The 13936-nt window shown below is 39.1% G+C and overlaps 1 protein-coding gene across 3 annotated transcripts in view; it reads right to left on the bottom strand.

Moving 5' to 3' along the window:
- Window positions 1-13936, bottom strand: part of LOC124879115 (zinc fingers and homeoboxes protein 2-like) — a 176274-nt gene that overhangs the window by 12988 nt on the left and 149350 nt on the right. For all 3 annotated transcript variants that reach the window (XM_047383443.1, XM_047383445.1, XM_047383444.1), the window contains one exon: window positions 4712-7994. In XM_047383443.1, the coding sequence (XP_047239399.1) occupies window positions 4712-7665 (2954 nt within the window). In that variant the 5' untranslated portion in view covers window positions 7666-7994. The remainder of the gene's footprint in view (window positions 1-4711; window positions 7995-13936) is intronic.

Below are 13936 nucleotides of genomic sequence, written 5' to 3'. Positions count from 1 at the left end.
TCAGGGACAATAAAGTTTAACTTAACTGTTGTGAGATACCATGAGATATTAAATGAATACCTAATTGTTTCCAGAAAACACAAAGTGGGTCACCAGAGACAAAATCATCCTTCTTCCATGCCCATCTTATTCCCTAGATCTAAATCCTACAGAGTACCTGCAAGGTGAACTGAAGAGAGAAAAGCAGTTCAAAGATCCTTGTCTTAGTATGCTCCGACCTTGATAAATGTTATAGATAAATAAGGGGTTGTCTTATTGGCAAAAGAGGTTTGTACAAAGTATTGCCTGTAGGTGTGGAAACAATAAGTCTATAAAAAGCTGCTATTTCAGGGGTCGGATAAAAACAAGACAAAACAAAAACTAAAAAAACTGTTTGTTGCAAATAAGCTAACTAATACAAAAAGCCCCTTTCTTTGCAGTGATGACAGCCCAAAATGTTTTTATATCTGTCCAAATCTTTCTAACTGAAACATCAGTGGAGCCGATGACTCAGTGACAGCCCACTGCATCATGTAGCACCGTGTTTGTTTGCATGAACACTTTTTAGAGAGAAGGCACATTTTATACTTAAGTACTGTATGTCAAAATGTTTTATATAGATATTTATTTAAACTTCACAAGACATGTTTTACAAGTGAGGGTATTGCTCACTAATTTAAGATCTCTGTTCAAATTGCTACATAATATGTTGCTACATAATTCTTCACTAATATTTATCTACTTTAGGAGCAATACTGATAACATTTTATCATTTATATATATAGTGTCTATCTTAATATTGTTTTTATTAAGGTTATTTTTAAGATACAGAACATAGAGTATTTATGCAGACGGATACATGTCATTTTTTATGATTTTGAAAAACGGAGTCCTTAAAGACTCAAGTATAGGCTCTAGTTTTTTTCAGTTTCTAATTAGAATTTTGGAAGACCTCAAGCTTTCTAAAGCTAATGTACACGTTTGGTTGGCTTTACTTTGACCCCGGCTGTTGTTTATCTATTTTGGCGTTAATGTCAAACTTTTAGTTTGTAACTTGGTAATCTTGCATCTCTTTGGTCTAAGTTTTCCTTTTGAAAGAGATGCAAATCTCAGGGGATTTTCTGGTTAAATAAAGGTTAAGTAACAATAAACAAAATCGTACTTTCACATTTATTTTCATTAAAATTAAATAATTTAATTAAAATGTATTTATATGTTATTGGTTCCACATTCAAACTTTTATGTGCTAACATATTTTTCTCTTTATATCAGATCCTTTGATAGAACACAAGGACAGCATAATGGAGAAAGTAACATTATTCTTTTTGTTTCTAAGGTTGAATGTGAGATGTAAAGTATTAGCTATATTTTCCTTTAATTAAATGTTCAAAGAGTGTAAAGAAAAGTTAAGAAAATTAATAGTAATATGCACTTGGAGCATTTAAGGTAGAATAGCAGGTTCTGGGAATATTATCTTATCTGTTTGTCCCAGTTATGGATGTTCCATCTAGACCCAACTTCTCAAACACATAAATATTCAGCATAAATGGAAAATATAGTTAAAAAAAAGGTGCATCATATGTATTTCTGAATTTAGAGGGTAGCTTTTATTCACTTTTTTATATTTAGGGTGATTGCTTAATATTATACTCAATATGAATGGGTAAGAATTTGAAAGGTTTTAATTAAAAATAAGAAAATAATCTTTAAAATAATGCCACACTCTGAATAACTTGAACATTAAATTGTGAACTGCAAAAACCAAGTGAAAACCTCTCTCTGTGATGAAAACTGGGTTATTATTATATTTTACATTAAGAAATAAAATTGATAAGAATTAGCTTAATTTAAAGCTAAATCCTTGTGCAAGTTGTCTTTAGCAATATGTCTGAAATATTTTGTACTTTGTGCATTAAAGAGTTTTATTGGTTTTAGACTTCACAGGACCATCAGAAGCAAGAAGGATTTTATTGTGCTGACACACCGTGTTATTTTGTTTTGTTTTTTTACAGCGACTGAGCCTGATTCCAGAGCTCACTCCTGGGAAGAATAAAATGCTTGCCAAATTATTGTGCAGATATTGGTTTCCAACGTAATGGCTGTGTTATCTAGCCAAACATGTCCCAAGCTGCTTGATAGCAAGGAATACTAAATTATGTCCCGTATATTTGTAGGTTAATACCTTGAAAACAAAGTTAATATGGCAACTAGAAACAAAACAAAACAGCGCAAACCCATTGAGGGGGAAACAGAAATTCATTTTGGATGCACAGGTCACCAGAAAAATTGCCAATGGGCAGAAAATTTTGCTGAAGTTAATAGGACAATATTTGAGTAAACACTGACTGCACAAAAGTAGGGAAGATGTGAAACTTAAACCAGAGTTCTGAGGATATTTGATGATGAAATTTAACAACCTTGGGGATTTACCTATTATGAATAATATTTATTATCTCATCCACAAAACTGAAGATTTCAAGCTGAGGTACTAGTGAGTTACCCTGCAAGCTGGTCTTGATATAATAGCCGAGACAACATATTCATTTTCTACAGCTCAACTTGGACAAAATAAAAAGGTTTTAGTCTTTGGTCCTCTGACATACAAGGAGAAACTTCACACCAAATTAAGTGCTCTGGCACAACACTGCTCCAGAGTTTTGGAAAAGCTTGGCATTATTTTGGATTCAAATCTGAATTTCAGTTAAAGAACCTTGCCAGAGAACCTCTGTTTCTTCTTCCAAGCCAGTGCAGAAATCTTCATACATGCTGACACATCCTGAAGAGTCGACTATTGTAAAGCTCTTCTTTCTTGTCTTCCAACAAAACATCTTATCACTGGAATTCATGCAAGACTAAGCTGCACATCTTTTGATAAGGACTAGAAAGAGACCCTACATTACTCTGATTTTACCATCTCTACACTGGTTTCCTGTGTCTTTCAGGATTGATTTTAGAATTCTTTTAATGATATCTAGAGCTTTAAAGGGGTTTAGTCCAGATTGTTGGTCTTGTTTTCTTCTGACCTCCTTTTCAGATCCCCCAAGGTCTGCAGGTATTTTATTCATCCTGAAAGCTATAGTGAGGCATCTTTTAATTACTGTTGGCTTACACTGTGGAACAAAATTCTTCGGGGCCTGAGGGCAGCTGGGAGCATTCAAAGTTTTAAAGGCAAACTCAAGGTATTTTGGTTTAGCAAAGCTTTTAATTGAGTCTTGATGCTGCTAACTCAGATATTTGCTTAGCATTTTTTCCCTGTTGTTACAAATGTCATTAACATGCAAATATCCACTGTCCACACAATAAAAAGGTCACTGAGGTGAGCTGATGCTTTTGATATACCAAGTAGCAGAATGAACCTTCACTGTAGCTGCAAATAAACTGCCTACTTTTAATTTAGGACTTTGCAAACACTTTTGAAACCTCTACTTAAATGTGGTTTTATACTTTAGCATTTAATGAAGTATTATTGCTTTTCAAGCCTTTTTACATTTTGTATTTACTTGCAATGTTTTCTACACTGGGTCTTTGGAACTTATTTATTGTTTTGTGTTTTGTTTTTTTATCTCCATTTTTTATTGTCGTTTCTAAAAAATACGGTAATAGTCTCACAAATCACTAACTGTGTTTTAAATAATCTGTAAACAGTGTAAAATATTGTAGTCCAAGTTTAATTAGTCCAAATGTTGCCGTTTTAAAGCTTCCCAAATTCTAAGGTGGTTATAATGTCAAAAGAAGCATTGAAAGGGCTTTTAATATATTACGATAAGCATAAAAAAACTAAAACATGTTCAAGAATTGTACAATTTTAACAAACAATGTTTAAATGTATTCAAGACTTGGAAAAAAAAAACAACTGAAATAGCCCTTTTAGTATAGTGGCCAGTCTAAGCTAACTGTAAGCAGCTAACGGCAAGCCAGTCAGAGTATTTTCACAGTACTTACAAATTGGTTGCTCATTTTGGCCCCTTTTTTGTTATCCTACTGAGGATTCAGAATGCTGCTAAATAAACAACTTAAAATTTGTTGGTCTTTTTTCAGTAGTTTAGTAACTGAGTAAAGAGAAGTCTTTACTAGCATCTATTACTTCAAAATAAGAGTCTGAAGGTAAGAAACCGGGTGTAAAGCACTCATCTTCATGACCTGAGCTTATGATAATAGCTTAAACCTACTTCACTAAACAAAAACATTTTAATTGTAGGATCTCGTGGTATGGGATGTCATTATAGCCTTACTGGACAATTTCAAATGATTCTTCAAAATTAATTTTTAGTCTTTGTCTTTTAATCCAGAATGTCTTCCATTTGCCTTATTCTGTAGTGTGCCTTCATTTTATGTTTATTACTCTTTTTTTGAGTTAATTTATCGAACAGTTTTCTACACTTGTCCTTTGGCCAAAACTTGTTTTGGGTTATGCTTACAAATACATTGGATTTAACTTAAATAATGTAATGTCCTGGTAAAAAGAAATAATAAAAAATTGGTATATGAACAGTTTTATCTGTTCAGGTTTGTTTTTTTCTAGACAGATGGAAAAATATATAAACTGTTCGCAGGAGGATAATCAAAATTTAAAAGCCTAAAGAATTATTTAGTTTGTAAAAGAACAAATTCCAGGTTCTTTACTTTACTGAAATAGTTTTGTAACTATTTAATTTTGAAACTAAAAAATATAGACAAATCAATATGTAAATGCTTAAATGAAAAATAGAAATGACAAGCAACACTAAAGTACCTGCCAGCAAACTTGTCTTGGAGCTCAGTGTGCTGTTGATTGTTGAGACTGTTGGAACGCTGGTCCAAGAGCCAGCCCAGCTCCAGCTCCAGTACTTTGTTGTTGTTTGTTACGGCTCCTTGCTGACAACGCTGGATGATACTGGATGAATTTCTCTCAGGGGAACACACAGGTTGCCCCTGCCCTCCATTTAATCCATTGTTGTGAAAGAGTTCTTTTAGCTCCATACTCTGTAGCCGAGTGTCACTGAACCAGCGAGCGATCTCGGAGCGAGCAAGTCCTTTCTGACCCTCCAGCTGGTGCAACTCCTCAGGGGAAGGCCACCGTGTTTGAGCAAAATCGTCCTTGAGGAGTGCCAGCGATCGGCTGTCTGGAGGCACTGAGCAGGTATTGAAGTTAGGGATTGGGGAAGCAATGGAAAGGGCATGTGAAGTTAAAGGAGGGCTTTTAAGATTGACCGCCTTAGTGTTTGTTTTGTGGAACCCATTCAGCTGTAGAGTTTGATGCTGTTGCTGCTGCGGGTGTAGTTGTTTCTCCCCTATACCAGGGGTACCACTGATGCCCTTCTTGGTTCCCATTGAGTTCAGAAGGGCTTGTTCCAGGTTGTCTCGTAGTGCACGGCGCTCCACAAACCAGCTGTCAATTTCCTGATGAGACAGGCGGGTCGTGGCTGCAAGATTGTCCACATCGCTATGTGTGGGAAAGCTGTTCCGCAAGAAATTCTCCTCCAAGACCTTCAGTTGTTTTGCTGTTTTTCCTTTCATCCTTTCCAGCAAAGGGAACTGAGTCATCACTGAGGACTTTTGATTAAAATCTTGTTTATATGGGGCTGGTGCATCGCCCCCATCCAAATGTATATATCCGTTATTGGGAGCAGGGAAGGTCTGATCCTGTAACAACTTAACATCCATGCAAGTTGTCCCATTAGCCTCTGTGAGAGGACTGACAATCTTATCTCCTCTGGGGTAGCTGGCATTCAGTTCCAAACTCTGATGCTCCTTTAGTTTCTTGACCTCCATAGGGAACCCCTGAATTTGCGAAGGGACTTTAGCTGGACTGCGAACAGACTGGATGATGGTTGGCCGCCTTATGTGAGAGTTTATCAGTGAAGGAGAGTTTTGCAGGTTCAAATCAGGCAAAGGGTGAGTATTACCATGTTTTTCTTTGGGACTAATAGTTGTACTACGAGGGACGAGCAAAGACTTTTTAAATGATGGGGCATATATAGGTGGAGGAGCTATCATTGGCCTTGTTAGGGACTCTGGAAACATCATGGAAGGTAAAGACATTACCGGCTTTGTCTTGGAATTTCCAGCTGCAGAGAGAATCTTCCCTTTGGAGGACAATAATAGTGATGACGATGAAGATGGTGGGAGCATTGAAGGCACAGGGAAAGATGGCCTCTTCATTTCTGCTTTGACTAGTGGAGCTGCTCCAGGTCTTTTCATCTCCATAGGAACTGGTGGTGGAGCCATTGGTAGGCGATCTTTTTGTGGTGGAGGTGGTGGTGGTGGAGCCATAAGAAGTTTGTCTTTAGGGTCACCAGAATGGGGAGCTACTGCCATGATGGGTCGCTTTGCCTCGGGACCCAGCGGTGACGCTAGGTGTGTGGGCAGGGACCGTTTAAGGTTGTGGCTGGAACCTATCGTCAACCCTGCAGGAGAATTTGTGGTGGAGACAATACTTAACTCAGTGGACACAGTTGTCCGCACCTGACCTGGATGCTCAACAGTTGTGTGAACGACAGCCTGTTTGGAGGCTTTGGCAGAGGGATGAGATATAGGGCTGGTAAACATGTGATGGGCAGGAGGAATAGAACCATTAAACATTTTCTTTCTGGCTTCCTCCACCTCCTCTGGGGACCAGGTGATGCCTTGCTTCAGCCGCTGGGTGGTGAACCAGACTTTGATCTGCTCCTCCGGATGCTTGGAGGCAGCCGTGAGCCATGACAGCTCGGCGTGAGTTGGGTAAGGAAACTTGTTAAAGGATGAGATCAATGTCAAATTGTCATCTAAGGAAGGGTTGTATTTGGTGGTGTTCAAGGGAACAGCTATTTTTGGTACAGAGTTAAAATTGGGTGGGCGCTGAAGCATTGGGGTGACATGAGAGAGCCCTTGAAGCATGGTGGGTTCAGGTATGATAACTGTTCCATTGATGTTCAATGCTGTGATCTGATCTTTCTGGATCAAACCATCCAGTTTGCTTTGAAGTTGTGCTCCTCCAAAGAGTGACTGCATGTTACCGGGTGTTTTTACTGTTGTAGATATGCAAGGTGGAAACATGGAGCTGCTGTTGCCTTCACCTTGCTCATTTGTCATTTTGCATTTAGCTGAATTGTCTTTGCCTTCGATTGTCTGCTCTAAAATAGTTTGATTGTTCCTTTGTATCCTTTTAAACTTAAAGTTTGTCTCACCTGGGTGCTGGCTTTCATTATGCTCTGTAAGCGAGTCAAACTTCTTGGTACTGAAGTTGCACATGGCACAGAGATACAGTGGATTCAGAATGACGTTAGGGTGACTGGAGTCTACATGTTCCTTAAAGTCACTCAAATTTTGAGTCAGAAATGGACAGTATTTGCATTTGTAGCCTCTAGGCTGCTTTTTCTCTGACACCTGTTCAGATTCAGTTTCTTTGTCTTTCAGTCCACTGATGTCTACAATTTCCTTAACATGAGTTTGATCTTCTTTATCAGACTCCACTTCTTGTACTAATGGCTCAAGGTTTTGTGTTTTCACTTGTTTTAGAAATGTCCCCTGGTCCGGGTTCTCTGGATTCTTCTGTTGTGGATCTTGCTTTTCATCGCATTCCAATGGATCTGACTGTTTGTACGCTGTCATGATGTTGGCAGCCAGTTTTTCCATATCCATCACATCTTCGAGGTCTCCTTGCTCATTAGGCAGGTCGCTTATGACCCGGACCATGCAAGGTGTGGAGGACTTTCTACGACTGGACATTATGGCTGTTGCTGGTGGTGGTAATAGCTGTGCTGGTGCTGCTGATTGTGTTGAAAAGACTGGATTTTGGCTGATAGTGCTGGTGACCGAGGTTATCGGTTTATTGGGGAACTTTTAAGCGAACCTTACTGAGGTGGATTGTAGCTGATGATTGTGGATACTGGTTGGTGGGTAGAGGAGTAGTCTCCAGCGTGCAAGAGCGAGGGTGAAAACCAGCTGATGGCGCGGGCCCAGGACCGGCTGTGCAGTGGCGTTTCCCGCTCACCAGCAGTGTCAGCTCCCAGCCTGGGCGTCATGGGAGGGCATCACAGACAGCAGCGGGGGTCAAGCTGCATAGACACAAGCAAGGAGAGGGAAAATGACATTAGTTATCAATTATTCATTGTCAAATTATAAAGAAATACAAATATGTAAGAACAAAAAAACTGTATTTAAGGAGAGATGATGTTTAACAGAATGAAACCCAAGCTGTCAAAAGATTTGCTATAAACTGTACCTCGAAGTATTTTATTGAATTTTCTTGTGGCAGACCAAAGTAGAGCATAATTGCTAAGTGATAGGGAAAGAATGCATGGTTTTGCCCATAAAAAAGTAAAAATGCAGTTTGCATTTGCATTTTACCCCCATCAGAGAATATCTTTATGTATTTAGGTATGAACTTTGACAGGGCCCTTGTAGTACATGGTAGCTCTGGCTATATGGTTAAGATTGTCCTGCTGGAAGGTTAACCTTCCACACAATCCCAAGTATTTTGTCGTTCATCTTCCCATCAACACTGACCAGCTTCCCTGTCCCAGTTGAAGAAAACCATCCCCCACAGCATGATGCTGCCACTATCATCATGCTGTGGGGATGCTTTATACTGTACTTCTTATGACTTTCTTTTGACAATGGCTTTCTTCTTGCCACTCTTCCGTAAGACAGGATTTGTTGAGTGCACAATTAATAGCTGTCCTGTTAACAAATTCTTCCATCTAAGCTTTCTTTCTGCTCTCGGTGGAGGAGGAGGCTTTTTCTCTGTCTCCCGCACCCTCCCATATCTGCCCTGCTTCAGCTGTGTGTCTTGTCTTCTTTTTGCATATCTTCCAAACTCTTAGTTATGGATTTGGTCAGCTGGTCTCTCAATGCAATTGATCAAATTTTCTCGACGAGAAGACAGGGTGAAGGAGAACCCAACTTGTCCGGACGAGACGTTTTTCTCTGGATACACAATGTACTCCTGGCAGAAGTGGAGGATTGTGTGTTTGTCGATAATGTCAGTCGAGGATGTGGAAGATATGTATATAATTGGATGTTTGATATCAGGATTTCTGCTTTTTGGAGTCAGCGGTTACCTGGCATATCGAGACATTTGGAGAATGTCAGCAGCTGTTCTGGCCATTGTGAGGCTGCCTGGCATGTATGATGGGATCTTCAGGGCGATCAGCACTCAGACTGAGATGTTACGTGAGCTGAATCGCAGACTGGATGTGATCTTACACAGGATCGCAGGCAGGTTGCGGTTCCTGGACTCAGGGGTGAAATGGGATAAATCTTGGAGACAGTTGTTCGCTCGGATCTGGCGAAAGACCAGGAATTTGGCTGTTTGGATTCGCCTTTGAGAAGCACCAGCGAGACTCTCAAGGCTGACGGAAAATGAAGAGTCAGCCTAACCCAAATAATTATTGTTTTTCTCAATCTGGCTCCCCTGCACGGCCTTGATGGCTGGCTACCTTCAACCTCTCCTGGAAGTTATGTAAACATGACGCTCTGCTCCCTCTGCGCCCTCCCTTCCCTGAGGACATCTGTGGACCTGCTCAGAACTTTGTGGCCGTTTGATGAACCTTCCAACGTACCATCAAGGACAATGGCCTCTGGGACAGTGCTTCACGGACTTACTTGCACACACTCACTTGCACACACACACATACTCAAGATAAACATATGCACCCCCTCACACCACCTTCACCGTTCCCAGCATGATGTTGTTTTGTCAACTTGTTGCTTCTTTGTGCTGAGGTTTTTTGCAATCTCAAACTGTATCCTGCTAAGGATAAAGTGTGAAATATGATTTTTTTCCCTCTACTTACCTAATGTGGCCTCTTTTCTCATCTAGCAAGGGCAGCGCCTGTGAGTGGGCAGCAAAGCCTCGGTGACCCGTCCCCCCCTTGTCTTGTGTCATGATGTATGTTTGGATGGGTTGTACTGGAATTCTAATTTCCCCTCGGGGATCAATAAAGTATCTTTGAATTGAATTATTTCCTTAACCAGCCTGTTTCTGAATTTTTGCCACCTTTGAATGATGGATTAAACAATGATCCGTGAGATGCTCAAAGACCTTGTTTTCAACAGCTATATCCCTGACCTGGCTGCTCCTCAGTCTTTATGATGCTGTTTCACTAATGTTCTCTAAGAAAAACACGAGTCCTTCACAGAATAGCTGGATTTATGCCACAGCAGTAATATCAGGAAATCTATTAATGGCAATATTGTTGTTAATTATGATGAAGATACCCATGTCTTCTTGTTTTCTGCCATCCACTATTTTGTTAATTGAAATCTATACCAAGTTTGTGCACAAAAATGGGTAAAATTTATAATGCGATCAAATTACACACAGTAGTCCATTCACTAATTAGATGACTTCAGAAGACAAATGGTCCCACTGGATTTCATTTAGTGGTATCAGAGTATAAGAGGTTAAAAAAATGTAGTTCCGTTTTCAATTGTTCATTTGCAAAGAATTCTGAATACCCACATATATCTCCTTTCACTTCAAAATTATGCACCAGTTTGTGTTCATGTCTCACTTAAAACCCCAGGAAAATACATTATATCTAGACACAATGAAACAGTTAAGGGGTATGACTACATCAGCAAGGCCCAGCAGTATTAAAGTATGAATAATTCATTTATGGCTTTGTAAAAATATCCTATTACACCATAGCCACCTGAGAATGGAAACTGATTTTAAGGAGCTGTAAATCTTAAAGCATTTCTCCATTTGGAGTCTGAACCATAAAACAAAATCTAATAATTTACACCTAACTACACTACAACTGAAGGTATTATATATCTACTTCAACAACAACCAGCTTGAACAATAAAAATCCTAGGTGTCCAAATATTTTCAGGCAGGCAGGATTGGATTGGTCAGGTTCTAATTGAAATAGTTTTTATTCTGGAGGTTCAGTTTAGTCAATCAGTTCTGAAGGCATCAGATGAGGTAGTTCAGACAATGTGTGCCTTCATTTGGGGGTTCTCCGAATACATCCCACTAAAGGGAGAACTTGGAGTAGACCCAGATGTTTCTGGAGAGACTAAATCCCTTCTGACTTGAGAACACCTTTGGATCCTTCAGAATGAGCTGAAAAATGTTTGGGTTTTCCTCCTGAACCGGTTTCCTGTGTGACACAACCCTAAAGTAAGCGTTAGGCAACAGCTCTATGCACTCTCAAGATTCAAGCCCCAAACATATTTGGTAAAAACGTCTGTATTAACATGAATGATACTTATTGAATTCTCAGGAGTGGATATGATTAATTTGTAAATTCAAGAGAGAGACGGAAATAGGATGAAAATGTAGGATTTTAGGTTTGACGAGTGACATCAGCTTTCATTTCCTTTAAGGTCCAAGCCAGGTTTCTGTGCCGGTGCTTGTCCAAATATTGCTGTAGCTTTGTTACGTCAGCCTCAATCAGATGCTGGCAAATTAAAACACTACACGACAAAGCCAGAAGGCCTGGAGTTAAAAACGAGAGGAGCCCAACTCATGACAGAGAGAGAGAGAGAGAGAGAGAGACGCCATTCTTAAAATATTATCAGAAATATGGCTGCAACTTAATCAGGACACAGTGTTCCAGGCCAATTGCTTGTAAATGCAATAAATTTGAAGAGTCCACAGAAACTACAAAAGACGCAAAAAAAAAACAAAGTCTCCAAACTCCAAACCCCATTAAAAAGACATTAGTCGTCTTTCATAGATTCGGGCAAAGACAACTTCACAGGATAATTACCCTGTAATCATGTAATAAGAGAGAGACTCAGTGATGAGATCTCCTGACAGCTATCATCCACACAATAGCTCAGAGACAGTGAGATAAAAACAGATGGGGATAGGAAAAAGGAGGCAAGTGGGACGGCAGGTATGTATAAATAAGGGAAGAAGTGTGTGTGTGGTGTGGAAAGAGGATAATTGGAATATACCTAAATACTATGGGATAAAAGGGGGGAGAGTGATAAAACAAAGAATAAAAGACAGAGATAAGGTGAAAGACAGTAGGGAAGTTAATAAAAGAGTGCAGTTTAAACTAGGCCATGGCCTGGCAGACAGAAAGAGAGAACACAGAAGATGAATGGAGGAGAAAAAAGATAAACAGAAAAAAGAAAAAGAGGCTGCAGACTTTTTCAATAGACACTGAAAAAGAAGCAATGAGGAAAACCTGAAATATACAAAGCAGAACTAGAAACATAAGAGAAGGAAATTTAAAATAGTAACAAAGGATGTAAGAAGTTTTTCAAATGTGGCCTGATAAGTTAGAAGATAAAACCTCTTGCCAGGAAAAAATGGTATTTCAGTACCTAATTAGTGTTGGGCAAGCTGTTATTTGTCCCACGTGTCAATAAATGCTGGACATATTTCATGCTCTTGCAGACTTGATCAGCTTCTCATCGCTTAGTTTATGGCAGAGTATCCAGAGTCTAGTTTGAAGCAGTGCACTGTGCAATGAGACTGAACTAATCCTATGTTATTATAAATCTCATGCATTTACATTGCTGCTTATTTCCTGCTGCAACTAATGAGATTTTCCTAAACAGCTAAAGTAAGAGTACAAGTGCTGCTGACTAAAGAAACGATAAGCCGATAAAAGCAAGGTACAGAACAGACTCTGCTTTCTGAGGTATATGAGGTCTGAAAATATTTGCCTCAAAGGGTTGCATTTCATCTGTAGATTGGTGGTTAAGAAAAATATTATATTCTGTGTTAGGGCTCAGTGACACAAGAGAAAACGGACCAATAGAGGTCAATCGATGGCTGAATCTGATTTCTCGAAATCAGGGTGTCGAAAGGACAATTTTCCACACCAGCTTTTTTTTTGCTCAAATGGGACAAAACATGATTTGACTCTGTTAAATTAATAGTGCATTTATGTGTTGTTGGACCATGTTTTGCTGAATATCGGACCATTTGCACGTTGCTGGACGCCACCAGGCCTTCCGGCGCCATCGGCCATTTTGTACCCCAGGATAGTCCACTACTACAAGTAAAATGGATCGTTCTACTGGCCCAGGGGAGACATCACCAAGTAAAATTATTAGAATTATTAGAAATAGCGTGGGCAGGATAGAGTAGAATTTTAGGCGATTTTAGGATTTTAGAGTCGCCACTTGTAGTCCAATGTGTTCTAAATTGTATGTGCATGCAACATTTTATTAAAACTTTGATTGCTGTGGATATCTGAAAGCCACTGTGCTTTTCAAGCTGTGTGTTTTTCTGTGTTGTTTAACACCTGAGAGCAAGCTCAGGGCACAATTTAAAGTTGGACTGCTATAATAACTCCATGGTGAAAATCAACCATTTTCTTTGTCTTCAACTTCATGTTTATTAGTTGCTGCCAAAATTTCTACAACCCTTTGTTTGCGTGGACTCCCCAGTGGTGGAAGATGTTTTATGACTAACAGTAACTAAGCTACACTTTCGGAGTGGCCTCCCAGAGCTTCGTTCAACCATATTCCTTTTGTATCTTGCCATGACTGCCATAACTGCTGGTTTGATCTCATACACACTTAATGCTGTTCTTTATTTTGTTTAGTTAGATATTTTACCTTTTTTAGTAGGACTTTGCATGTTTGATTGGGTGAAGATTATTGAATCAGAAGAGCGAGTTGTATCAGGGCTGTTGATTTAATAAATATTCACGTAGATAAAGAGAAGGCGTTTGTGTTTATTTTATGCAAGAGTGATATGTCAGTCAAAATAAGGTTAAAGTTCCCCACGTTTCGGCAGAAACGGTTGATTAAACAGTGACATCTAATAATAGTTATCAACTATTACTGAGAATTTAATAATTGTAATTATCAAGGGATTTGGGCCACAATTACAACACCAGAGGACATCTCTGGTTTCGATTCATAAATGAGGATTTTTGGTTAAGAAATTAATTTTCTCAAATTATGATTTTTAATTATAATTCTTGATAAATATTAATTAATCAGTAATCATAATCCCAACAGTGTTAGTAGACTAAGATGGGCTGGCAGTAACACCAGCTTCTTTCTCCTGCTGATGTTC

The sequence above is a fragment of the Girardinichthys multiradiatus genome, chromosome 13, assembly GCF_021462225.1.
Source record: "Girardinichthys multiradiatus isolate DD_20200921_A chromosome 13, DD_fGirMul_XY1, whole genome shotgun sequence".
Taxonomy (NCBI): domain Eukaryota; kingdom Metazoa; phylum Chordata; class Actinopteri; order Cyprinodontiformes; family Goodeidae; genus Girardinichthys; species Girardinichthys multiradiatus.
This window is presented reverse-complemented; position numbering and strand designations above follow the sequence as displayed.